Genomic DNA, 27,490 nt, shown 5'->3' on the forward strand with positions numbered 1-27,490 from the left:
TTTCACATCCAGTTGTACAAGCACCATTTATTGAAATGACTACTTTCCCCACCAAACTGACTTTGGCAACCTGTTCAAAACCAATTTACCATAATTGAATGGATTTATTTCTGAACTCTCAACTATATTCCATTAATATACCAGTGCCAGTCTTGATTATAAATTTTGAAATCAGAAAGTGGAGTCTTTCAACTTTCTGTTTTGTTTTTTTACAAGGTCTCCCTAAGTAGTCCGGGTTGGCCTGGAACTCATTATGTAGCCATGGATGACTTTAAACTCTGGATCCTCATGCCTCAGCCTCCTGAGGTTACAGACACTTATCACCACACCTGACTCCAACTTTTTCTTTCTCAAGATTATTTAAAATATTTTAGGTTCCTTGCATTTCCAAATGAATTATACCATCAGCTTGACAATTTCTACAAAAATTCCAGCTCAGTTTTGATAGGGACTGTGTTGAATATGTAGACTAACTTGAGTATTATCATCTTAATATGAAGTCCACAGATTCATGAATATGGGATGCCTTTCCATTTACTTAGATCTTCTTTAATTTTAATGTCCTTTTTTTCTTACTTTGCAGCATTCAATTCTCACACCTATTTTGTTAAATTTACTCATATATTTATATATGAATATGTATGTACATATACATACCTGTGGCCCTGGCTGGCCTGGATCTATGTATCCCAGGCTACCCTCAACTTTGTGATCCTCCTGCCTCCACCTACCGCCACCCACCACACCTTGGCTTTATTCTTTTACGTATTTTAGATGCTATTACGGTGGAGTTATGTTCTTAGTTCTGTTTCAGATTGTTTGCTGCTATGTAGATACACAATTGATTTTTCTTTTTTTTTTTTTTTTTTGAAGCACCAGAGCCTACACCTTGAGCCACTCCACTAGCATTTTTTGTGTTAGGCATTTTCGAGATAGGGTCTCATGAATTACTTGCCTGGGCTGGTTTCAAACTGCAATCCTCCTGATCTCTGCCTCCTAAGGCATAAGCCACCAGCTCCCAGCCACAATTGATTTTAAAAAAAATTTTATTAGTGAACATTAATTGTACAAAATGTTCATTATAACATCTTCATATCACAATTGATTTTTATGTGTTTACCTTCTATCTTGGAACGTTACTGAGCTTGTGCATTAGCTGTAATGGTTCCTGTGTAATGGTTCTTTACAATTTCTCATCGAAGTTTTACTTCTTCCTTTCTCATATTTTATCTTTTTTTTGCAGTGCTAGAGATTAAACCCAGGGCTTCACACATGCTAGGCAAGCACTTGACCACTGAGCAACACCCCAACCCTTTATTTCTTCTTTGACCAATTGCCCTGTCTAGAAAACTTGCAGTACAATGGTGAATATAACTAGCAAACATCCATCCATATTTTACTCCCTATCTTAGGGGGAGTTTTCAGTCCTTCACAGTTGAGTATGATGTTAGCTGTGGGTTTTTCTTTTTGGCAGTACTGGGATTTCAACTTATTGCTTCACACTTGCGGGGCAAGTGCTCTACCACTCAAGCTCCCAGCCCAACTCTGGGTTTTTCATAAATGGCCTTAACTACATCAGACAAGATCTTTTTTTGTTTTTCCTTTTTCTTTTATTATTCATATGTGCATACAAGGCTTGGTTCATTTCTCCCCCCTGCCCCCACCCCCTCCCTTACCACCCAGTCCGCCCCCTCTCTCTCCCCCCCCCAATACCCAGCAGAAACTATTTTGCCCTTATTTCTAATTTTGTTGTAGAGAGAGTATAAGCAATAATAGGAAGGAACAAGGGTTTTTGCTGGTTGAGATAAGGATAGCTATACAGGGCATTGACTCACATTGATTTCCTGTGCATGGGTGTTACCTTCTAGGTTAATTCTTTTTGATCTAACCTTTTCTCTAGTACCTGTTCCCCTTTTCCTATTGGCCTCAGTTGCTTTTAGGGTATCTGCTTTAGTTTCTCTGCGTTGAGGGCAACAAATGCTAGCTAATTTTTTAGGTGTCTTACCTATCCTCACCCCTCGTGTGCTCTCGCTTTTAGTCCAATCCCCTTGTTGTGTTTACCCTTGATCTAATGTCCACATATGAGGGAGAACATACGATTTTTGGTCTTTTGGGCCAGGCTAACCTCACTCAGAATGATGTTCTCCAATTCCATCCATTTACCAACGAATGGTAACATTTCATTCTTCTTCATGGCTGCATAGAATTCCATTATGTATACATACCACATTTTCTTAATCCATTTGTCAGTGGTGGGGCATCTTGGCTGTTTCCATAACTTGGCTATTGTGAATAGTGCCGCAATAAACATGGGTGTGCAGGTGCCTCTGGAGTAACAGTCTTTTGGGTATATCCCCAAGAGTGGTATTGCTGGATCAAATGGTAGATCAATGTCTAGCTTTTTAAGTAGCCTCCAAATTTTTTTCCAGAGTAGTTGTACTAGTCTACATTCCCACCAACAGTGTAAGAGGGTTCTTTTCCCCGCATCCTCGCCAACACCTGTTGTTGGTGGTGTTGCTGATGATGGCTATTCTAACAGGGGTGAGGTGGAATCTTAGCGTGGTTTTAATTTGCATTTCCTTTATTGCTAGAGATGGTGAGCATTTTTTCATGTGTTTTCTGGCCATTTGAATTTCTTCTTTTGAGAAAGTTCTGTTTAGTTCACGTGCCCATTTCTTTATTGGTTCATTAGCTTTGGGAGAATTTAGTTTTTTAAGTTCCCTGTATATTCTGGTTATCAGTCCTTTGTGTGATGTATAGTTGGCAAATATTTTCTCCCACTCTGTGGGTGTTCTCTTCAGTTTAGAGACCATTTCTTTTGATGAACAGAAGCTTTTTAGTTTTATGAGGTCCCATTTATCTATGCTATCTCTTAGTTGCCGTGCTGCTGGGGTTTCATTGAGAAAGTTCTTACCTATACCTACTAACTCCAGAGTATTTCCTACTCTTTCTTGTATCAACTTAAGAGTTTGGGGTCTGATATTAAGATCCTTGATCCATTTTGAGTTAATCTTGGTATAGGGTGATATACATGGATCTAGTTTCAGTTTTTTGCAGACTGCTAACCAGTTTTCCCAGCAGTTTTTGTTGAAGAGGCTGCTATTTCTCCATCGTATATTTTTAGCTCCTTTGTCAAAGATAAGTTGGTTATAGTTGTGTGGCTTCATACCTGGGTCCTCTATTCTGTTCCACTGGTCTTCATGTCTGTTTTTTTGCCAGTACCATGCTGTTTTTATTGTTATTGCTTTGTAATATAGTTTCAAGTCCAGACAAGATCTTTACTACTCCTGGTGTATAGAGTACATTTGTCATGTGAGGGTGCTGAATTTTATCAGATGCTTCTTCTCTATGTCTTCTGTCCTTTATTTTATTAATATGGTTCAAATACACTGATTTTCGTATCTGAACCAACCTTGCACTCCTGAAAAACATCCCACTTGGTCATTGTACAATCCTTTGTATAGGTTGCTGCATTCAGTTTGCTAGTATTTTGTTGAGAGTTTTTCTCTACGTCATTGTGAGGTACTGTAGTGCTTATGTGCAAGCAATCCTCGTTTTACCTAAAGATGGCCCCAAAGTGCGAGAACAGTGACGCTGGCAACTCACACATGCAAAAGAATCATAAAGAGCTTCCGTTAAGTGAAAAGATGAACTTTCCTGGCTAAATAGGAAAAACCTTTTTTAGGGTTTGATGTGATCCACAACTTCAAGCACCTACTGGATGTGTTGGAATATATACCATTTCAGTGTCCAAAACAAGGACTGCATTGCTGGGCACCGGTGGCTCACACCTGTAATCCTAGCTACTCAGGAGGCAGAGATCAGGAGGATCACGGTTCAAAGCCAGCTGGGGCAAATAGTTTGGGAGACCCTATCTCAAAAAACCCTTCACAAAAATAGGGCTGGTGGAGTGGCTTAAGGTGTAGTGCAAGCCCAAGTACCGAAAAAAAAGGACAGCATGAAGAGACCAATTATATCGGTGATAATCATGGAGTTGGAGAGCTGGAGTGTCTCACAAAAAGGGAAAAAACACAGACTCAATTGGACATGGACTGACCAAGTCAGAGCGAGGACAGTCTTTCTTTTCTTTCTTTCTCTTTCTCTTTCTTTCTTAAGACAGGCTCTTACTATGATGCCCAGGCTAGGCTAGCCTCCAACTCCTGGACTCAAGCAATCATCCTGCCAAAGCCTGCCAAGCAGCTGGGACTACAGGTACATACTACCATACTAAGTTCCAGAGTCTTTTTCTTATACAGTTAAAGAATTTTAGAACTTAATGGTAAGGAGACAAACTGAAGATGGACAACACTGAGTTTTGGAGAAAGGAAGTAAGTCAGAAGGCTTATATTCCCAAGAATAATGGCAACAGAGTGGGAAATGTGAGGTAGGTGACCTATTGCACTTGAGACTAGGACAGGGCTACTTTAGGGACGGCCACCAAAACACCCTGGGGAAACAGATTACTGAACATACACCAAGCATGGTGCGATTTGGTTTATAAATATCCCCAGAGGCCATGTATTGAAGACTTGGTTCATAGCTGTTGGTGCTGCTAGGAAGTGGTGGAACCTTTAGGAGGTGGGGTCTAGTGGGAGAAAGTTATGTCATTGGGGGTGCACCCTTGAAGGGAACATTGGGACTCTGGCCTCTTTTTTCTCTTTGTTTTCTGGCTGTCATGAGGTAAACAGCCTCCTTCACCACATGCTCCCACTGCCATGATCTACTGCCTCACTACAGGTCCAAAGGGATGGGACCAAGACACCATAGACTGAAACCATGAGCCAAAATAATTGTGTGTGTGTGTACTGGGGACTGAGCCTGTTGTGTGCTGGGTAAGCACTCTATCAATGTGTTACATCCTCAGTCCTCTTTCCTCCTTTTAAAGATGTTTCTCTTGAGCATCTTCTGACAACAGAGAGCTAACTAACATACCCTCTGCTGGTTGGGTGGTCTTTGGCAAGTTATCCAACACTAGCCTAAGAGGGGCTAGGTGAATTCCACTTTAAACCCTCAGAACAGTCCCACAATAGTAGAAGCTGGCATCTGAGTACTATTTCCTCATCTAGAAGAGCTTCTGGAGCAATAGTCCAGAGACAACAGGCATAGACTTGGTACACAGCATGTACATCTTGCTCATACCTTCATTTTCATCTCTCTGCTTCTCTCTCAATCCTAGGTGGATGGCATCCTGAGTCTAACAGGACAAGGACGACCTTGACTTCAAGCAGTAAAAAGTATGTACACATTTTATATGGGGATCCAGTACACACATGACCATATATAAATGAAAGTTTCATAAAGCAATTTAAATTCACTGGGTGTGAGACACTCATTTTTCTAATCTTCTGTATTTTATTTTTCAAAAAGCTAGTTATGGACCTAATTGATTCCCCCACCTTTCCAGGGGACTCCATTTGTCACTATGGAGTAAGAAGGTAACTCATAAGCTGAGTAAAATCAGAAAACACACCCCAAGGTCAACACTTCCCTTTAGAACTGTCAATACTGACTAGTTACATGAATTTGTTTTCTAAACCCGAAGGAAAGCATGCAACACAAAGCCCACTGAGAAAATTCCACCACTTAGGACTGATGTCACTTTCTGGAGCAATATTCTCATTACAAATCAATAAATGCACACTTTGTTACATATTCATGCCATGCAAATTAACACTAGATGGCATCTTCACTGACTCCATGGCTCCCAGATCTGATTAACTCCACTGGACCAGACTCTAACACTATAGTCTTCTGCCAAAGCAAGCTCTTTGTTATAAAAATTATAATAAACCAAGACAACAATTTGCAGTACTCAACTACAGATCTTGACACAGCATGAACATGTGGTTCAATATCATTTTATTTAAAAATCTGCAAAGCTGAAGGAGGGATCTGATCTTTTGTTGAAAGAAAGCAATTTTCACAGTACATATTTGAGCCATTTTAGCTTTGCATTGAAAAACAGAAAAGGAAATTTCTGTTCAAGATCCTCACTCCAGCACACTGAAGCAGGTGCTTGGCATCTTGTGGTAAAATAACACCTTCCCGTGACAGAGGCTCATAGCAAACCCTCTTACCCACATGGAACACCAGTTCTCCAGGCACACAGGTCAACTCTTATTTTCTACTGCTCTGCCAGGGCACAGAGAACCCTTAACTTTAAAGCTCGATAAGGTGATTCTTTAACTCATCACCTGCAACAAATTCAATTATCTGTTAACTGTGGAGACTTGCAAGTATAAAATACTTGAATTTTATAAGATGTTCCACATTTAATGGAACTTACATGTTAAAAAATTAGGTCAAGTACATGCCTTAGTATGTTTAAGTATTACATTAATAAAACATATTAAAACAAGATATGCAGCACGTTCTTGTACTTGGTATTACCAACTCCTGACGATTGCTACTTGATGTCCAAAAAAACCAGAAAAAGAAACCAAACACACTGGTATATAATAATGTCTGCAGGGAATGTTATGTTTTAAATTTTGTTAACTGAAATTAACCTGGAAAAAAGGTCTACAAACCATATTATTTTAAAAGATGAGGTAGATTTTTTCCTATGCAGTATAGTGAAGATAACAAAAAATTCGTACAACTTTCAAATCCTGTTTGAAAAAAGATTCAGCTATAGTCACTTATATAAACAATACACTTATGAACTTGAGGTGGAGGGGGCATCCTCAGACAGGTTCTGTAGCTGAGCTGTTACTGGAAGATTCAAGAATCAGTCTTGGGTCAATCAACTCTCTCCAAAACACAGTGATCTGAGGAAAAATATAAAATACTCAGATTAAGCACTTTATTTTGAAGTTATATAAATTTTAATAAGTTAGAAATTTTAGCTTAGCCACATAAATTCTGACTTGTGCAGAATGACTGAAGAACAAGAATTTGAGTCTTCATAAACTGAGTTCAATTACGGTATATGAACTAATTTACCTGGAAGGCAGCTAAATTTTACATTAAACATATTTCATCCTTTTTTGATTTAGAGTAGGGGCTGTGGGGCTGAGGGTGGAAGCAGGAAGTTTCAATGTGTCAGGAGGATGTGTCCTGCCAACAGGTGGCCTATGGGCCTCTTGTGGGCTACTGTGGCGGAAGTGGGCATTGCTAGGCTGTTGATGCCCTTCGCTCAGCTCTGCAGCTCTTACAGCCGCCTAAAAATAGGAGCTACTTTACAACTTGCCAAGATTAAGAAACCTGGAAGCTTGGCGACAAGGATGAATTATGACAGCCATCTAGTGTTGGAAAAGGGAACTACAGGCTTTTTATTCTCTTACTTAAAAGGGCAGACAAAAAAACCTCCAAGGTTCAATTTTGCAATGCAGTTTTCCAGGAATACATTTCAACAAAAATGTGGGGCTCATACACTGCAAACAAAGAAGTACAGACTGGGCCAAATCTGCTGATTCTATCACAAACTCTAAAAATGTGTTTTTGGAATATATCCTAAGAGTGTCATCTACCTTAAAAAAAAAAAAAACGGGAAACAGTCTGGTTTCCTGTTTACATTTCAGACAAAATGAATTTTCAGGGTTAAAATTTACAGAACATTACCCATAGTATCCCAAATACACACACCTTAAGAGAGAGTGTGTACATTCTGTGCACTTTAAGGCCACCATAGCCTAACAAGCCAGCAGTGGCACTAACTCTGGTAGACAGCTGTCAAAAAGATCTAACCATGTTTCCTAAAATGGCAAGTTAGGAAAATCCTCCCTTTATGCCATTCTTTACATCCTCTATGACATCCCTAAGGCAGGACAACAGTTAACACTGGGTTAGTAGTGGCTGAAGGGCACATACTGGAGGCTTCTGAGGGCTGCTTACATTCAGTTTTTTTATTTCAATCTGGTTATGTGGGTAAGACCACCTGTGGAAATTGTTCAAGCCACACACTCTCGTGTAACTCTATGAATGGACACGCCAGTAAAAAGTTTTTTTAAATACACTCTCTTCTACTGAAATTTTTATATCACTGTAATTTTAAGCAATCCTATACTCTTAAACAAAAGCTTGTAATTTGTGTATATTGTCATATAGGCTCTTTAGGGGTCTATGATGGGGTCTTAATTTGGCACTTGGCACTTGAGACGCCCCCAGAGCCCAGATCCTTTATGGTTTTAATATAGGCAGTTCAGGAAACTGCAATGCCCCCCTCCAGACCCCATATTTTCAGTCAAAAGAGAATTCCTACCCAAGCAACGTAGGAAGAAAAGTGTGCCTACCCTCTTCTCTTGTGTCACAGCATACTCTACTACCTCAGTTCCGTTTTCGTTGTGATAAACCAAATCAAACTTCCCAGGTTCTTTCATGGCTGAAACCAGAAGATAGGGCGGAAAGACAGCAGTTCAGTCATTTCTCATTAGTTAAAACATTCCTCTAAAGAGAATTATATCATTGGGGAAACAGTCACAAACTGCAAATTGATGGCTTACATGCTAAAGAAAGCGCGGTGTGCTGTCACAAGAGACCCTTAGCAAGCCTATACTAGTCACAGCAGGGAGCGTGGCCATTCATCAGAGACACTCTTTCCCTCATCAAAAAGAACTGAGCGTCATGAACCGTCACCAGTACTTCCACAGTACAGTGCGGAAGCACGAAATAATCCCCAAAGACAATCACAAACACCTACTACTGAGAAACACAGGCAGAATCCAACCTTGCACGGTAGTATGGCATTAGAAAAATGACTGTGCAAACTGACACCATGCAAAACAATCTTAATAATCAATGGGAAAATTAGATTGTCTGACAATTTTGCAAGTTTTTCATCAAAACATTAAAAACACTGACAATACGGGTAGAAGAAAAAACAGTAAAAATAATATTTATATAGTACATGTGAATATAAAACATTAAAAACTGAGAAAGTGTCATTTCTTTGTAACAAACTTATCAAATGTCTTTGAGATAATGCTTGCTTGCCTTCTTGTGTAACTTTCGATGCTGAGGATCAGCTTTCAAATTTTTATCTTTTGGGCTTCTAATATGAAATAGGTTCAAAAGTTTGTTTCTTTTTCACTTTGAAATCTGTGTGAAGTTTTTTGCTGATGTCACTTCTGGGACATTTTCATCTTTTTCATCCGAGTATCCTTTTTCCCAGTGCTGGGAACAGTGCCCAGGCCTTGTGCGTGATAGGCAGGTCTCTGCCATTGAGCTCTAGCCCCCTTTCCTCATTTGTGTCAGGAAGCTCACACAAACCTCAGTGCCAACATTCCCACAGTTAACTCCACTTCAATTCAATCTGGGTGGCATGTCAACATGATCACTTTTTGTATCTTCACTATGCTTTCATCTTTGTTGGATAACTCCCTATTTCAGTTACCCATTTTTACATATGATCTTAGCCAAAAGACCAAGAAGCATTTTTAAATGAAGTGTTTGTGTTTTTGGGGTTTTTTGGTGAGACTAGAGTTTGAACACAAGACTTGCTGCTTGCAAAGCAGGTGCTCTACCGCTTGAGCCACACCTCTAGTCCATTTTGCTCTGGTTATTTTGAACATGGGGTCTTACAAACTATTTGCCTGGGTGGCCTCAAATCTGGAGACTCCAGCTCTTGGTATCCCAAGTAGCTAGGATTACAGGGGTGATCAACCAGAGCCTAGCTTGGTTTTTTTGTTGTTGTTTATTTTATGGGTGGTACTGAGATCTGCACTTGCTAGGCAGGCTCTCTACCACTTGAGCCCTACCCCCCAGCTTTTAAAAGATTTTTGCTTGTTTCTTGCTTGGAGTTTGAACTCAGAACCTCCTGCTTGTTAGGTAAGTACTCTACCACTCAAGTCACACCTGCAGCCCTAATTACACATTTAAAAGAAAAAAAGGTATGTAGCTTTACCACTGAGACGGGAGGCAGCACAACTAAGAGCACTGCTATCTGGATGTGAATGTTAGATGCACAGTGATCAATCACTGTAGACTCTGAAAGAAGTGACATGACTGGTCACTGGTCATGCACCTCTGTTATTTACATAGTGATTTGTGGCCTAAAGAGCTATCAGTACTTTATGTAATTACAGTTATCATACCTATTGTTGTTGGGAGACTGATGTAATTTAATCAAATTATGGCAGCTAAAATTCATGCAAATGGAGTCTATGTGCATTTCTATTAGAGAACAAAAAATGTTATTTCTTGATACCCCTAAAAAGAAAAGTTCTAATTGGATGTCCTCATCATCAATTGCCAGATAAGCAGTTATCAGGCTGTGACCATGGAATTTGATCATGGACAAACTTCTTTGTTTACCATTTCTAAGAAAGGGAATTTAGGCTGGGGAGTGGCTCAAGCAGTAAGAGCTCCTGCCTAGCAAGCATGAGGCCCTGAGTTCAAACTCCAGTGCTGATTTAAAAAAAAAGAAAGAAAAAAAAAAAGCTTAAGAAAGGGAATTTCTAACAATGCAGCCTCATCAGAAGCAAGCCAGAAAGCCAGCGTATGATATAACTAATCATGTGCTTAATTTCATACAGGAATTTTACTGAAAAACTCTTTTGACTGATTTCTATTGGAATTTTGAGTCTTTTACCTTATTAGAAAACAACTAATTGCTTTAAGAGTCTGCTTAAAAAAAAAAAAAAAAAAAAAAAGCATCTCCCCTGCATTCTGAAACACATTCTACAGCAAGCTAAATGCAGCAAAAGCCCTTATTCCAAGCTTTCAGAACCAGTAACAGATGGGACTAATCAGGGATGAAGCAGAGAACCATTTAAAATAACATGATTGCCTAGCACATGCAATGCCCAGCACAACAAACAAAAGTAATATACAAGGTGAGAGTGCCTGCGCACCAGTGGCTCACTGGGAGACTAAAATCAGGAGGATCACAGTTTAAGGCCAGCGGGGGCAAGTGCTACTGGACCCCATCTCAACTGATGGCTGGGCACAGTAGCTCACACCTGTCATCCCAAGGTGTGAGGGAGGCTTGAGATCGGGAAGAAAAGCTGGGAAGGTGGGAGCGTAACATGAAGAGCATGGTCGAGCCCAGCCTGAGCAAAGAGTGAGACCTCATCTCCAAAACAACCAGACAAAAAGAGCCGGGGGCATGGCTCTAGTGGTAGAGCAGCTGCCTAGCAAGCATGAGCCCTGAGTTCAAACTCCAGGACCACTCCTTCCCCTAAAAAATGTGAGTGTGTGCATACACCCAAACTGCACTCACTTTATTTTGACTTAATACACAAGTGTTTTCATTTACCAATCTTTTGAAATAGAGCTCAGCAAGTCTTACAAGTTCACTGAACAGAAATGTCTTTCTTTTATAAACCATGCCCCTAACGTATTATCTACAATTTCCAGTTTGTGTTTTTATTTTGGTTTTGTCTTTGGTTTTTTTGTTTGTTTTTTGAGACAGTCTTGCTGTGTAGCCCAGATTGGCCTCAAACTTGTGATCCTTCTGCCTCAGCCTCCCAAGTGCCAGGAGTACAGTTGTTCACCACTGTGCTCAACAGGTTCTGGTTTTTGGGTTTTTTTTAGAAGTGATGCAAGAATGCAAAACTTAGCAAGGCGATCTAAGTACCAAATCTTCTCAGATTTTTGCTGAATTCCTCCCAATCTTGTGTAGCTGACCCACCTACACATAATAGCATTTTTCAGTGATATTCCTCAATTGGCATTCAACTTAGGTTTCCCAGACATAATTCTTTTTGCAGCAGCTTTCACTAGTACATGTGGTATTCTATGAAAGCATACAATTATAGAGATAGGAAGGAGCCCAACAACTTTGAGAACCAATCCAACATCTCTTAGACCACAACACAAGCAAGGAGTGGTGCACAAGTCCCCAGGATGCAATGCACTGTCAGAGGAGAGCACGGATCAATGGTGGTGCCAATGAAGAGAACATCTGTACATAAAGAAACCACTGGAGATACCAGGAGTCTAAGTTTTCAAATTTATTTCTAAAAGACTCACCAGGTAAGGATGACAGAATTTCTATATCTACTTGCTGGGTCTCTGGATTGTGGCTTAATATTTTTCCTTCCTTTCAAAAATAAAAGTCCAAGTCAAAAATCAACATGTAAAACACTGTGCATATACTACAGATCACTCAAGTATAGACTTTAAAATGGTTACAATGGTGAACTTTTTGTGATATAAATTTTATCTCAATAAAAAGTTAAAAATAAATGGAGGGGAAATTAAAACAGTGAACTCATAAACACTCTAGCTGAATATACAGAATACCTTCAGAAATAAAGCAGAACTCTGCAATCATAACTGACAGATACCTTGAAGAAAGGTAAAGATTACACTAAGTTCCCAAAAGTGACTGAAAGAGGAAAAACAGAGTAGTGTGACATACTCAAGTGAGAACTGACCAACACAGCCTGCATCAGGAGAGGCCACACAAAGCCCAGCGGTGCTGCTTCAGTCCCTGTCACTGTTAGAGCACAGTCCCCAAGCAGACACAGGAGATAAGGTCACAATCTCCTGCCCCCCAGGTCTCCTGGTTTGCAAGCTGGTTTTCAAATGTATCAAGAGGATGCACGGGTGGTGATACACTGTGTAATTTCAGCACTCAGGGAGGCTGAAGTAGGAAGTGTGCAAGTTCAAGGCCAACCTGGGCTACACAGTTGGATCCTGCCTCAAAAATTAAAAAAAAAAAAAAAATGGGTTGGTAGAATAGCTCAAGAGGTAGAGCCCATGTCTAGCAAGTGTGAGGCCCTGAATTCAAACCCCACTAATGCAAAAAAAATTGGTGAAAAAAAAAAAAAAAGAATGCACTGCCCTGCACGTGTATGGGCAATGGTGAGACAAATGGGGGCTTTGGGGCACACAGAAACCAACCAATCAGTTCCTTTGGCACCTACCCTAGATTTCTGAGCACAGTTCATAGGTGCTTTTTATTTTTTATTTGTTTTATTTATTATTTATTTATTTATTTAAAAGATAGGGTCTTGTTAAATTGCTCAGGCTGACTGCTGGCCTTGAACTAGTAATTCGCTTGCCACAGCTGCCTGTAGATGGGATTACAAGCATTTGTCATGGTGGCAGGCAACAAGTGCTTTTATTTATTTATTTTCTTTTCTCATGTCAGATGAGTAATACACCAACACCTTTGAGGGAGGCACATGTCATGCAAAGGCGTGAATACCCAATCACCATGCTTATGAATCAAAACGGGATCCAACACATACTTTTAAAAACCAGATTCAGGACTGGGATGCAGTCAGTGTTAGAGCGTGTGCCTAGCATGCTCAAGCCCTGGGTTTGATCCCAGCACCAAAAAAAAAACCAAAACAGATTCAATGAGACTACATCCTTTTCCCATAGCACTGACAGCTGAACATTCTAGAATGCCCAAGACAGGTCTATATACATACATCTTTCCTTCTAGTGTAATAATAATTAACAATACCCCTTTCACTCATAAATATCCTGACTTAGCAAATTATATGATCACTTCATCCATGGGAGAAGCTAAGTGACCAAGAAGATAAAAAATGCAGAATACCAGACTGGAAGCATGGTTCAAGCAATAGAACACTTGCCTAGCAAGCATGATGCCCTGAGTTCAAATTCCAGTACCTCAAAAAAGGGCTGGTGGAGTGGCTCAAGCAGGAAAGCACCTGCCTAACAAGCATGAGGCCCTGAGTTCAAACCCCAGTACCATTAAAAAAAAAAAAAAAAGCCAATTACCCAGAACTAACCCCACCAGATCCTTTCATAAACTAACTCTTCTTCCAACCTGCTTTTGAGGAATGGTTCTTTCCAAGATGTTAAAGTTTTCCAAGGTATCAATCTAGATTAAATCAATTTGCCTGTACTTAATCTGTATTACTATGTTATCATTACAAATCATTATCATTATAAACATACCATTACTCTATATATTATATCAAAATAAAAAAGGATGCCTCTAACTATATTTTCAACAAAATTTTGGTGGATGAAAATAATAGGAAAGAAATAAGTAATTCTGTGATCCTGGTAATTGAGCTAAGGTTTTACTAAACTGTGATAAAGCTCATATAAGCCATGTGTGGTGCACTCACCTGTAACCCACTGACTTGGGCAAGAAGATTGAGAATTCAAAGCTAGCCTGAGCAATACCCTGTCTTAAAAAAAAGGAAACAAACAAAAAAACCCCAAAATACCTCACATGTCAACATAAAGTCTCACAGATTTTTTTTTCTTTTTTTTTTTTTGCAGTACCAAAGGTTGAACCCAGGACCTCACACATACTAGGCAAGTGCTCTACCACTTTAGCCATGCTCCAGCCCTAAGTCTCATATAGATATTAAGTTAGTAATCCTAAGGGTGATATTTGTGAACTACCTGTGGCAGTACACCTGATAGTGCAAAAGAAACCATATGAGAACACAATAACTAGAAGTAAATCACAAGCACATGAAACAGGTTTATATGATGGGGCTGAAGATGTAGCTCAGAGGCAGAGGGCTCGCCTAGCATGCACAAGGTCCCAGATTCAATCCCCAGCACTGCAAAAGGTAAACAAACAGATTGATATGATGAAAAAAATCAGTTTTCTGCTTGAGAGCTATTTACCATTTTCCTTTGAAGTTTAGAATCATGAAAGTGGATACTCAATGGATCCTGAGCACTAGGGTGGGGGCAGCTCAGTGGTAGAGTGCTTACCGAGCCCGGGCCAGGCCCTTGGTTCAATCCCCAGAACCACCAAATCAAACTCATCATTCTCATTCTGCATTCTTCCCAAGTGTAAGGAAAATAACACTAGGAGACATCATAGTGATATTATTTTAAAAGGTTGACAGTAGAAAAGGGGAAAAAAAGTACATTTTGATAGTGTTTTAATCTTTTAGTTTATGACATCATTTACTAAAAAAAAATCTGTACTATTCATGCAAGTATTATTAAATGTAGCTTTAGTCTTATTTATTTATTTTAATTTTTATCTTTATGAGATAGGGTCTCACTATGTAGCCCACGCTGGCCTAGAACTTGAGATCTTTCTGTCTCAGCCTCCTGAATGGTGGGATTATAAATATATGTGGCCATGTCTGGCAAGTTTTATTAATATACTAATAACTTACTCTTTTTTAAAATTTATTTTTAGAGATAAGGTTTCACTATGTTACTCAGTCTAGCTATGAACTTGTTGGCTCGAGTGATCTTCCTGCCACAGCTTCCTGAGTTAGCTAGGACTGCAGGCACACACCTCCACACCCACCTAACTTAATTATTATTAATATGCATTCTTACCTTGTAGTCAGAGACATCAGGAGAGTAATCAGATGTGAGTTCCAAAAGCTAAAAAAAGAAGAAAAATCCTATAGGTACGCAAGCCCTCTTAAGACTCTCAGGATCCCATGGTCCCTCCCTCCTACCCCAAGACAATACACAGTGCAAGTGTGCCCACCAACACCAGTCTGAGGCCCCACCGTAAGCCATGACAGGGTAAAGAATGTTTTTAAACACTACTTAACAAGACTTGCTAAGTGAGTTCATTTGGAAAGGAAGCTAACCTTTTTTGTTGTAATTGTTGCTGTTTGAAAATATACCTTAAATGCAATCTTTTCTCCGACTTGAGGGGCAGCTGCTAACAGGGGTAACAGACTATAGTCCTTCTTGTGTATCTCTACTGGGTTCTGAAAAACAGCATAAGTCATGTGACTTCATTACTGGTGAGAAATGTGAACCTTTGCCAAAGAGTCAAGATACATTCCATGGGGAAAAGAGACGTGAACTCACAATAAACACTACACACCTGGATAATAGTAGATGAGTTTGTTACTATCTCCATTAAGTGCTGCTGCTTCTGATATTCAGTGCTTCTATTTAAGACACAGGAAACAGCACGCCCTCGTCCCCGACCTCTGCCCCGCATGCCCCGGCCCCTTGCTCCCTTCCAAGACAGAAGGTCCTCTCCTCGTCCCCATCCTCTTCCCAAGTTGGTGGGGACAGACACACTGGGAGGAGGACCAGGAGACTGTTTGCTGCCACTTAAGTCAGAAGGCTTCCATCCTGCAGCACTTGGAGTCTGTGACGACGACCCTGGTCCTGGACAACCCTGCCCTGTCAAGAGGCCTGCTGTCTTTAAGAAGCTTGAGGCACACTCCGGCATGCTCTTGGACCCCACGCCCTGGTCATCAGACTCTGAACTGGAGTCTGAACTAGAAGAAGAGGCTCTGGCGGCCTTGCCCTTGCTGGTGCTGAAGGTAAAGGGAGCTTTTGCAGCCACTTTGTTTGCAACTGTATTTTTTGTAGCAAGTACTTCCTTTGATAACTCAGATGAGAGTTTCTGTAAGGAGTTTCCAACCACCAATGTGACATTGCTGAGAACATCACTGGTTGACTCGTGACTAGACTCAGACTCCGAGGAGGACCTGGGACTACCTTTTGAACCCTTGCCTACTCCACTTTTCCTTCTGGCTTTAGCCAGGCTGTTTTTGGCAGAGCCTTTTGGAGGACTACAGTTCTGAGGGGTCCATTCTTTTGCTGCCTGTGCTTTAGGAGACTTGGGATTCCTGGTTTGTTTCTTATATTCACATTTCTCCTTTCTCTTTGGTGACTTTTTTTTGGTCTCTTCGTCATCATCATCCACTGTGCCACAAGTTGCTTTGTTTTTTCTCTTGCTTTTTTTCTTCACAGTCTGGTCTGTGACAGCTTTTAACTCGAGATCCGAGGCCTTCTCGTTATTGCTGTTGTTACCTTGCCTCTTCCAATGCTTCTTTGAATACCCATAATCAGGTTCAGTTTCTTCATCCTCCACCAACTTAAAAGCCCGTTTCTTTGCTTTTCTAGGTGAAAAATGACAATTGCCACCATTACAGATTCCCTCAGAAATCTCAGGAATTTCACTCTCTTCTAACTTAACGCTGTCAAAAGAATAAAAGAGAAACAGTGAGCAATTCATAAGCATGCCCCAGAATGTAGATACAAACACCAAGATGACTCTGCAAACTCATTCCCACCAGTCAATGAAAAACTGTAACATCACTTAAGGACAAGGACTCGTTTTGACAAAACGGCCTATATAGCATCACTGCATAGTCACCTTTTATATGGCTAGTCTTATTTACTGAATGTCTATGTCCCAGACATTTTTCTTACACATTTTCTCTACCCTAAACACTACCACAAAGTAGGTAGCTTTCATTTTACAGGTCACAAAATTACAGCTTGGGTAACTTTCTACTGATAAATAGCAGAAAGGCAACTCGAACTTCAGTTTGTCCAACTTCAAAACTCACTATCTTTCCACTATATGTAGGTGACTTCCCCTAAAGTGACATACATGATTAGTGACAGCAGTAATTATTCATTTTGCAATATATACATATTGGTTTTTAAAATTAATTTATTTATGGTGTGACAGGGGTTTGAACTCGGGGCTTCATGCTTGCAAAGCAGGTGCTCTACTGCTTGAACCACACCTCCACTCCATTTTGCTCTGCTTATTTTGGAGATAGGGTCTCAAAAACTATTTTTCCAGGCTGACCTCAAACCACAATCCTCCCGATAATCAGTCTCCCAAATAGGCAGGATTGCAGATGTGAGCCACTGGTGCCTGGTAAAATTTTATTTCTAATACCTAAAATATGTAATCAACCCAGATTTCCATTGAACAGATACATGGATAAGGAGAATATGGAGGTATATAGAATATATAAAAATATATACATATATTATATATACACACACACAAAACGGAATATTAGACACCTATAAAAGGAATGAAATTCTTTCACTTGCTGCAACATGGATAGAACTGGAGGACATTATGTCAAGTAAGTCAGCTACAGAAGACAAATGTCATATATTCTCACTTATATGTGGAAGTTAAAAGCTGATCTCAAAGAAGTGGTTATCAGAGCCTGGGAAAGGTGTGGGGAAGTCAGGGTAAGGGGTAGAGCTGGATAGAAGGAGTAACTTCTTATGTTCTACAGACCTACCAGGTAACACTGGTTAACAATTAACTGAGTATTTCCAAATAGCTGGTAGAAAGGATTTTGAATGTTCTCAACACAAAGAAATGATACATGTCTGAACTGGTAGATATGCCAGTTACCCTGATCATTAAACATTATATACATGTACTAAAATATCACTGTACTCTACAAATATGTATGATAACTATATGTCAATTAAAAATCAAAATATTTAAGTAATAAAAAATAAAATTTTATTTTGCTTTAATTTACGAAACTACTACATGATTTATGTTTTTTGAGGTAATGACAACTATCCATAAAATTCCATGACAATTTATGATGATTAATTTTATGTTACTTGACTGGGCTATGGGGTGCCCAGATATCTACGGAGTGTCTATGAGAAGTTTCTGGATGAGATTAACATTTAAATTGCAAGACTGAGTAAAATAAGTTGCCTTCCCCAATGTGGGTCAGTCTCATCCAACCCACTGAACGCCCAAAGGGAACAAAAAGCTGAGTAAGGATCGGCTTTCTGGGTCTCCAGCTCACTGAGTGCAGATCCCAAGACTTCTCAGTCTCCAAAATCACATGAGCCTGTTCCTTACAACAAATCGTGTGTGTGTGTGTGTATGTGTGTGTCCCACTGGTTCTATTTCTCTGGAGCACCCTGACAATACACAATACACACTTCATCCAAAATTATTTCACTACAGAAAAGCAATTTTCCTCCATGAACTGACAACAGCTAATCCTGATGTGTGCGGTCTGATGACAGAGACTTGATAGTGTCCTCAATGCTGACAGATAGTAGGTACTCAAAAATGCCTGCTGAAAACACACATCATGATTACAATGCATTTAAATACAGATATGTACTCCATCAGATTTTTTAATGAACAGGGAAAGATGAAGATAATGACATTTGAAAATAAAGTACAAATGGTGAATAAGAGAATATATATTATATATATTTATATATATGTATTATAAACATTCTTGGTTTTTGTTTTGTTTTGTTTTTTAAATAAACTTACGGTTGGGCTAGTAAGTTTCATACTACTAGATTTTTCATACTGAAACTTTATTGCATTTGTATTTGCAGTGCTGGGGATCAAACCCAGGGCCTTGATCATGTTACTCAAGTGCTCACCACTGAGCTATCTTCCTCCCTATAAGCATTCTTTAATTTTGTTTTTTTAAAGCACAGCAATCCTGGGACTGACAAAGTGTCTCAAGCAGTAAGAGCCCTGCCTACTAAGTGTGAAGCCCTGAGTTCAAACCCCAATGCTGCCAAAACAAACAAACAAAAAGCATAGTGATTCTGTACATTTACATCCTTGATGTAGTAGTTGAAAAAAAATCCTTAATAATTCTTCATTAAACACAACTATATAGAAACATACAGCTGAGCACACCTGTAATCCTAGCTACTCAGGAGGCAGAGATCAGGAGGATTGCAGTTCAAAGCCAGCCCTAGGCAAATAGTTCATGAGACCCTATCTCGAAAAAAACATCACAAAAAAGGGTTGGTGAGTGGCTCAAGGTGTACGCCCAGAGTTCAAGCCCCAGTATTGCAATCAATCTATCAATCAATCAATAGATGAGAGGAAATTTGGCCAAGCGATATAAGGAATGCATGCATACAGAGAAAAGACCACGTAGGACAGGCACAGAGAAGGCAGCCACCTACAAGCCAATGAGAGAAGTCTCAAAGAAACCAAACATGCCAACACCCTGACCATGGACTTCCAGCCTCCCAAACTATGAAAAAAAAATTGTTATTCAAGCCACATGGTCTGTGGTATTTTGTTACAGCAGCCCTGGCAAACTAACACAGGGGGCTCAAGCAAATGGGAACACTTTCTTTTCCCAGGAGTGGTGCAGACCACCTCCAGGAGCTGTCAGGAGGGGAGGAAGTCAGATTTCTGGGGCTTAAGAGAATGGGATATGAGGAAATGGTGGCGGCACACTGGAGCCTCCAAGGAAGGCCTTGTTTCTCAGGATTCCCACAACCTTGGCTTTTACTTGCCTTTCCTCATTAGAGTTCTCTCAGTATCCTAACAGTCCTTCTGCTGCTCAGATTTGTCTCTTTATCTAAAGTCAGGCTGGCTTTTGCCTCTACAGTGTGCTTTAGTCATCCAACATCTACCCATCCTTCCAAGTGCTGCTGAGATCCCCTTCTGATATTCCATGCTGATCTCTCCTTTCTGAACCATCTTCCGCACTTCTCAGTATAAGCTGTCTACCTATTCGGTCTAATTGCCTGCATCACACAGGAAGATAGTATTTGGTTAGCATAAAGCTAGTTATTTTGGTCTACTCCACCAATACTAGGTACCTCTGACAAGAGACAATAAATTTTCCTCAGTAGCACTGAAAAACATGATTTATCAGAAGATAATAACTAATGACTGGGAGCATGAAACAAAAAACTTTTCCAAATTTAGTTTTTTCCTATAATCTGCCCCATTTATCACTGAAGCCAGATGCAGGGTTTGTTGTTGTTTGCTTTTTTGTGTGTGGTGCCAGACAGTGAACCCAAGTCCTAGGGCACACTAGGCAAGCACTCTACCACTGAGTTACATTCCTAGCCACTACAGAGGTCTTTCTTGCCATAGGCAATTGCGCATTTGAGGCATTTAGGAGGACTTTGCCTGGCAACAGGTTGTCATTATTACTTGTCACAGCTTTCATGGTCGTTTTGACATAGTTAACACTTCATTGCAAAGAGTGTAATTTCCAGATGCTACATTAATTGAAGTATAACTGTAGTTAGCTAGTGGCAAGTTATTAATTGGTTAGGCCGGGGACAGTTGAGAAAGTAAACTTGAGTCCTTACAATTATAATATTTAAATAGTCCGTAAGTGAAGACCTAGTTCAGTCAATAAACAGGGAAAAGAACTCTTTGAAATTTGGACTACTTCAAATTGTTATTTGAAACAGCTAAACATTACATACAAATCATAGTATTTCTGATGTAAGAAAGACAAAGCCATAGTTCCAAGTTAAATTCCCTCATGTTCGGAAGAAATCGTGTGAATCTGACATGTTCTGAGGAAACCAATATTCAACAACAAGGAGCATGCAAGAGCAAGTAACTGGTTCACAATTCTGGAATGAATTTACTGCAGCTGAGGCTTAGTGGAGTAGCAGTGGGGATAATAAATAAGTCCAAGACATGAATTTGAACTGGGTTGGGTGGGTGGGCCCCACCCCCCACCCCCCACCCCCCACACCTCGCCACCTTACTGAGGCTACTCAACTATGTATAGGCAATTCACACTACAACTGCTCCTGGACACTGATTTCAGTATCACTGTTTAAACATTTCCAAAAACATATTAAAAATGATTTCGTGTCCCGGTTCACGACCGAAGACGACCCAAACGTCTGCTTAGGTGAACCCCAAACGCCGGGTGAGACGGAGAATATCACCCATCAGAAGGTTCAGTGGACCGAGACAGACAGAGGCACTAGCGAGGGGGTGGGGGGGGAGTTAAGGGGGGATGGGGAACCCAAGCCGCAAATTATGGAGAAAACACAACCCGACCCTGACAGCAGCCCGGGCAAGGCCGGTCGGTTCCTGGCACACTTGCAAGTCGCGCACAGAACACGTTGATGGAGGCTGAAAGAAGCGCCGACCCTGCTCAACTCTGAGTCTGCTCCACGTGGAGTCAGAAGCATAATCGGAAAGGACGCGGGGGAGGATGCAATCGACTCACGCAGTCAGGCCCTGCGGGGTTCCCACGAGCTCAGCATTGTCCCAGTTTTACCCCATCCGGGTTTCCAGGCGGCGACCCCCGCCCCCCCACGCCCGGCGTGCGCATGCGCGCCTCTGCCCACCCCCCCCGCCCCCCCACCCCCCTGTTGCGCGCACCTGATGTTGTCGTTGTCGCGCACCAGGCGCGCGCTCTCGGTGGGGGGCAGGAGCCCCCCCTCCAGGTAGAGACCTAGGAGGGCCCCAGAACTGAACCCGAAGCGCTGGCGGATGAGACTGATGAGATCCGTGACGACTCGGCATCTGTTAAGGTCGACCAGAAGCCAGAAGACGGTGCAGTGCGGGGTGGCTGGCGGCGGATAATCGAATTGAAGCCGTAGCCTAACCGTCTCGGAGGCTGCCATCTTGCTCGTGCTCAACGGAAGCCCAGAGCGACCACACGACTACCAAGAGGCGTGCTCGGACGGCCCGCCCCCCGGGGCTGACATGGGCGCCACCTAGGGGTGGGAAGCGGACACTGTAGGCTTGGTCCACGGAGATTCCATTCGGTCTGTTTCGGACAGAGTCATGCCTTTGCCCCTTTCCTACCCAGCACTCTAGGGCAGTCGCTGTCAGAAACATCTTCTAAGATATTTGCTCGTATATGTAAAAGAAGTTTTAAAAACAGTAAATCTGAACATAGTTGACAGTTCATCAAGGGGTTGATAAAGATGTCATTTCTGCTCTATTGTCAATAAATCAAACCATTAATCACTCTTCTACCTGGGCATGATGGTGCATAGCTGTAATCCCAGCACTCCGGAGGCTGAGGCAGGAGAATCGCGAGTTCGAGGTCAGCCTAGGCTATGTAGCAAAACTGTATGAAAAAAAAAGTCACTCTTCTAAATTCCATTATATTGCCACCACCATCCATAGTTTACAATACAGTAAATCCTTGTATTTGCCTCTAGGTAAGTAAATTTTATGCCATTCTTTTTATTTCTTGAGTTAGAATTCCCATTTCTTAATATAATTAACTCATTTAATTTTCATGACATAGGTGTGATTTATGAACTATTATTCTCATTTGAAGGATTAAAAAACCCAAGGTTCAAATTAAATAACTTTCTAAGGTCACAGACTAGTAAATGGTAGATACCCGGCTGTCAGTAAGTACATTGAAAAAAGTTTTCCAACTGGTGGAGTGGCTCAAGCAATTAAGAGCGCCCACCTGGCAAGCGTGAGGCCCAGAGTTCAAACCCCAGTACCACCAAAAAAAAAGAGAAAGAAGAAAAAGTTTTCCTTTCCTATGATTCTAGTGCACTAGGTCTTTGGGATTAAATTACCATTTCTTTCTCTGTGTGGCGCTGGGGATGGAACCCAGGGCCTCGCTCATGCTACTCCCAGCCTTAAATTATCACTGCTGTTATTCGTACTACACAACCAATAAAAATAACATAAAATAGCATATATTTACACGCAATTGGTGCAGTTGCTAACCAGAGAGCAAAATGGATGTGGAGATAGAACGTTGGGCCTTGTTTTGTTTTTTAATCCAAGTATTCATAGATGGGCATCACTGAATGAGACAAGGCCGCAAATCACTTCTGGACCTATTTTTTGTCTTTACACATCTTGTTCATATAAATAAGATAAGAATGGAAAGACTTGCCCTGAGTTCTATCTCCATTACTGCAAAAATTTAAAAAAAAAAAAAAGGAAGGGCTTATGTTTTTGATAATGTCAGTTAGTCTCATATTTCTTCCAAGTTACATGCTTAAAAAAAGTCATCTGAGACTTAATTTTCCTCTTCTTTTTTTTTTTCTCTCTCTTAGAGTTGGGGATCAAACACAGGGCTCTGTCACTGAGGTATATACATATCCCTTTTTAAAAATTTTATTTTGAGCTAGGCCTCAGTAAATTACCCGTGCTGGCCTTGAGTTTACAATCCACCTTCCTCAGCCTCCTTAGTAGCTGAAATTATAGATGTCCACTACCACTCCTAGCTGGTATTCCACTCTACCCAGTACTGGGGGATTAAGCTCAGGGCCTTCCCTTGCTAGGAAAGCAGTCTAGCATTTGAGCCATGCCCCCAGTCCTTTTTTATTTGTTTGTTTTCATTTCTTTTATAGATGGGGAGGATTTCACTAATTTTGCCAAGGCTGACCTCAAACCTTGATCTTCCTACCTCTGCCTCTCAAGTAGCTGGGATTACAGACCTATACCACCACCCCTGGCTTGGAAATCTTTCCTTAAAAATTATTTTCAGCATGCCAGCAGCCAACAACTCAGGTTCTTGTTCCATAATGTTTAAACAAAGAATTAGGAATCACCTAACCTTCAAAAGAAATATGTATGCAGGCCCTGCATCATTCACTTTCTTAATATCTGGCAAGGCTCTCCTGAGACTTAAGTAATTATTATATTACTTATCCTTCCATTTGTTTGTTTGTTTAGAGACACAGTCTTGCTATGTCCCAGGCTGGACTTGAACACACAATCCTCCTGCCTCAGTCTCCTTAAGGCTGGGATTACAGACTACACCATCACACCCAGTTTATTCTAACATTAGAGATACCTGGTTTACAGCACTAAAATTAGATGAAACTGAGGCAAAAAGTGACAATTCTATGAAAAATAGGAATTGTGGATTTAAGATTATCCATTGGCTGTGATCAAAGACCTATATATTCATGACAGGTGGACAGAGAGATGGACAATTTGTGAACTATTATGTATAGATTTATTAACCACTAAATATATTTATAAACATGCATTTGACAGAAATTGGAAGAGCATGTTAACATCTAAGAGAAGAAGACTTAATTCCAGCAAAATGAAGGTGTTATCTCAAGTTCAAGACTTTACTAGAAGTTGGGCATAGTGGCACACACCTGTTATCCCAGCACCCAGGAGGGTGAGGCAGCAAGATTGCAAGTTCAGACCAGCCAAGGGTACATAGCTAGATCCTGTCAGAAGAAAGGAAGGGAGGGAGAGGGGAAGGAAGGGAGGGAGGAAGCAAAAAAGGAAGGAAGGAAAAATAAAACCAAGACATTACTAGATTTTATGTTTCAGTGATTGCTCTTTGCACTACATATTCCCCTGAAGTTAGTTTAAATAACTAGTAACGATAAAGAATAAGAGAGGTAGGTGCCAGTGGGGCAGTGGGGATGGCGACAAGCAGATGCATCTCTTGGGAGAACAGCAAACTGCAGAGGCACTTCTGAGGAGGGCAGTCAACTTCAGGAAGGAGACCAACAGAAAGAGGAGGAGGTGGAACTTGAGTCCTATTCTCCCTCAAGAAGTGTTTGAATGGCTCGGGGTGTAGTTCAGTGTACAGTGCTTATCTAGCCCACTTGGGGCCTGGACTTTGCCCCAGGGCATCAAAAAAAAAAAGTGTTGGAGCTCTGCTGAGAATATACTTCCCCAGCCTGAAGACTGTCAGTCCATGACATGGAAATTTGCCTGAGCATTGTTGCCTAAGCAGTGGATGGCTTCTAAGTGTTTGCCTGGCTGTTCTTTCCCTCCATGGTAAAATACTATGATACCTCATTCTACGGGACCTCCAGTGAAGAGAAAAGATGGAATCTAAGCTATGCTTTTCAAAAAGAGACCTGTAACCCTAGCTACTTGGCAGACTGAGATTGGGAGGATTGCTGTTACAGGATAGTCTGGGCAAATAGTTTGTAAGACCCCATCTCCAAAATAACCAGAGAAAATGGACTAGAAATGTGACTCAACTAGTAGAACACCTGCTTTGCAAGTGCAAAGCCCTGAGTTCAAACCCCAGTCCCACAGTGGTGGGGGGGGGATGAATGAGAACTCAAGTGTTGACATACTTTAATAAAGTTGGGTGGCAGGCACCCAATTCTTCATGCTTTTCTATGTTTTACAATATTCATGATTGCAAACACTTATAGAAATGACCCAAATTTATTGTTGATTCCTTAGATACCTGTGAAGGGTACCTGGAAACATTTGTCTAAATTGTAAATGCATGTGCTGTCTGACCTGGCAATTCAGCTTGTAGGTATTCATCCTACAGAGACATACCTATGAAGCCATGTGCAGATACCCCAGTACAATAATTATGGCCACATTGTTTATAATCATAGGTTACTAGAAACAAAGTAAATGCCCTTCAATAGGGCTTGAATTGAATAAATTAGTGTATATCTATGCAATGTACACTCCTCTCAAGGGAGTTCATGAGTAGAATTACTCAAGGGTGTAATGAGGAGAATTCCTCATTACTTCTGGCCTGTGGTGGAAGTTGTTGGTACAAGGGTCTCGTTCCAGCTAATGTGTGCAAATGGACTCAAGTGAACTCATTTGTTAGATCCTGGCTCCTGGTTCACTCTTATTTTGAGTTTGGAAATTTGGCAATTAAACTGCATTTGGATGCACTACATAGAGGTGAATTATTATTCCTGTTATTACACCTACAGGAATTTAAATTTGGAAACTGAAGTTGAAAATGGAGCTCAATACTTTTAGATAGAATAGACCATCATCACAAATCTTTTTTAGGTTATTCATGACATATCCTTGGATGAACAACTCACACTGCGACTTAAAGCAACAACTAAAAAGTGTATGTAATTCTGAAGGACTGGGTAATCAAGACTTCTGGAAACCTCAGAGGAGTCGCCTGGCCTCTCTGAATTCCCTGTCCTCCCAGGAGTGATCTGGAGTACAGTTCACCTCCCCCGTTTCCCTGTCCTCATTCACCTTTATCAAGCACAAAAACTTGCCTCTGCTGGGTCCTGGGGCTTTGGGGTGTGATTTCACATAGCTGTCTATTTGGGTTCTGATAGTTCGTGAAGAAAAGGAAAGCACTGAAACCAGTTTTGAGTGCATTGGGTTCTTGTCCAGGGTCAGTGGAAGAGTGACAAGCCTGAACAGGTGAGTGGCAAGTGAGAAAAAATTAATTGAAGTAAAGAAAGACAGAGCACCACGCTAGTGGGACTCAGAAAGACTGAGCTGTGGCAACTGTGTTGTCTAACAATTTTTACATAGTTTTTGGTGCACTTTTGGGGTAGACTTTGCATGTCCCTGGAGACAGCTTTCTGATAGGTGGGTCCTTGGGTGGACTTTTATTCCTTTCTTATCCTGAGCCCAAAGTCTCATTCTCAGGGCTCTCTGAGCTATTTCTGTTCTCTGATATCTGTTTCTTGCTGACTTTTAACTGCTCCTTTGTGATCCCCAGCCCTAACTGGCCAAGATCAAGCTAGCTCTTAACAGTACCAGTATCACAGAATTAACTGGCCTTTATCTCAAGTTCAAGCTAGTGTGTGGCTGGCTGCCTAGCCCTCTGCCTGGATACACAGCACCCTTGGTAAATCCTAACTTGGCAGCATGAAGCTGGTGTGCTCAGGACCCTGCATTCTGGTCCAGACTTATACCCCTGTTCCCTTGTAATCTGTGCTCCAACAACTTTCCCATTTCTGGAACCTCTCAGATCCTGCACAACGTAAAAGAATGGTGTTTCCCAAACTTAGAAAAAGTGCAAAATAACACCTGGACTTACTGATATCATGGAAGAGCATTTTCTAATAAACCTGCCTGGCTCATCTGGGATGCTGTCAAATCTAACCTTGCAGTCAGAGTCCACCATCAACAACAGCCTGGTCCTCAAGTCGCAGAGCTCACGGTTCAATGAGGAAAATGAAATTACAGTAAATAAGTACACTAATGAGTATTTAAAAACAATTGTGGCTAGGCACACTGTTTCATGCCTATCAGCTTCTAGGAAGGGGGGAGATTGTGAAGAGCACAGTGATTCCAGGCCAGCCAGGGCAAAAAGTTAGTGTGTGTGTGTGTGTGTGTGTGCGCGCAAACAATGTATACACATGTGAGTAAATGTAAAAATGATAAAATAACTTTAAAAAGTTAACAAATTTCCATCTCAAAGAAAATTGCCTACTTTGG

At 40.9% G+C, this 27,490-nt stretch overlaps 1 protein-coding gene and 1 pseudogene across 8 annotated transcripts; both read right to left on the bottom strand.

Moving 5' to 3' along the window:
- Positions 1–5,842: 5,842 nt before the first annotated feature.
- Coil (coilin) lies at positions 5,843–22,016 on the bottom strand. Of its 8 annotated transcripts, none has more exons than XM_074046111.1 (8): positions 21,740–22,016; positions 15,692–16,802; positions 15,450–15,572; positions 15,187–15,234; positions 14,512–14,697; positions 11,914–11,983; positions 8,204–8,323; positions 5,843–6,770 (listed from the first exon to the last, which is right to left on the bottom strand). In XM_074046111.1, the coding sequence occupies exons 1-8, from the start codon at positions 21,982–21,984 to the stop codon at positions 6,742–6,744; spliced, it is 1,932 nt and encodes a 643-aa protein (XP_073902212.1). In that variant the 5' UTR covers positions 21,985–22,016; the 3' UTR covers positions 5,843–6,741. The 8 variants fall into 8 exon arrangements, with proteins under 8 accessions (XP_073902212.1, XP_073902213.1, XP_073902215.1 ...); XM_074046112.1 differs by having other exon boundaries at positions 8,235–8,323; positions 15,486–15,572; positions 21,740–22,015; XM_074046114.1 differs by having other exon boundaries at positions 8,235–8,323; positions 14,602–14,697; positions 21,740–22,015.
- Positions 13,034–13,128, bottom strand: LOC141414131 (small nucleolar RNA U13; annotated as a pseudogene).
- Positions 22,017–27,490: the final 5,474 nt, after the last annotated feature.

This window comes from Castor canadensis, chromosome 11, assembly GCF_047511655.1.
Source record: "Castor canadensis chromosome 11, mCasCan1.hap1v2, whole genome shotgun sequence".
Lineage (NCBI taxonomy): Eukaryota > Metazoa > Chordata > Mammalia > Rodentia > Castoridae > Castor > Castor canadensis.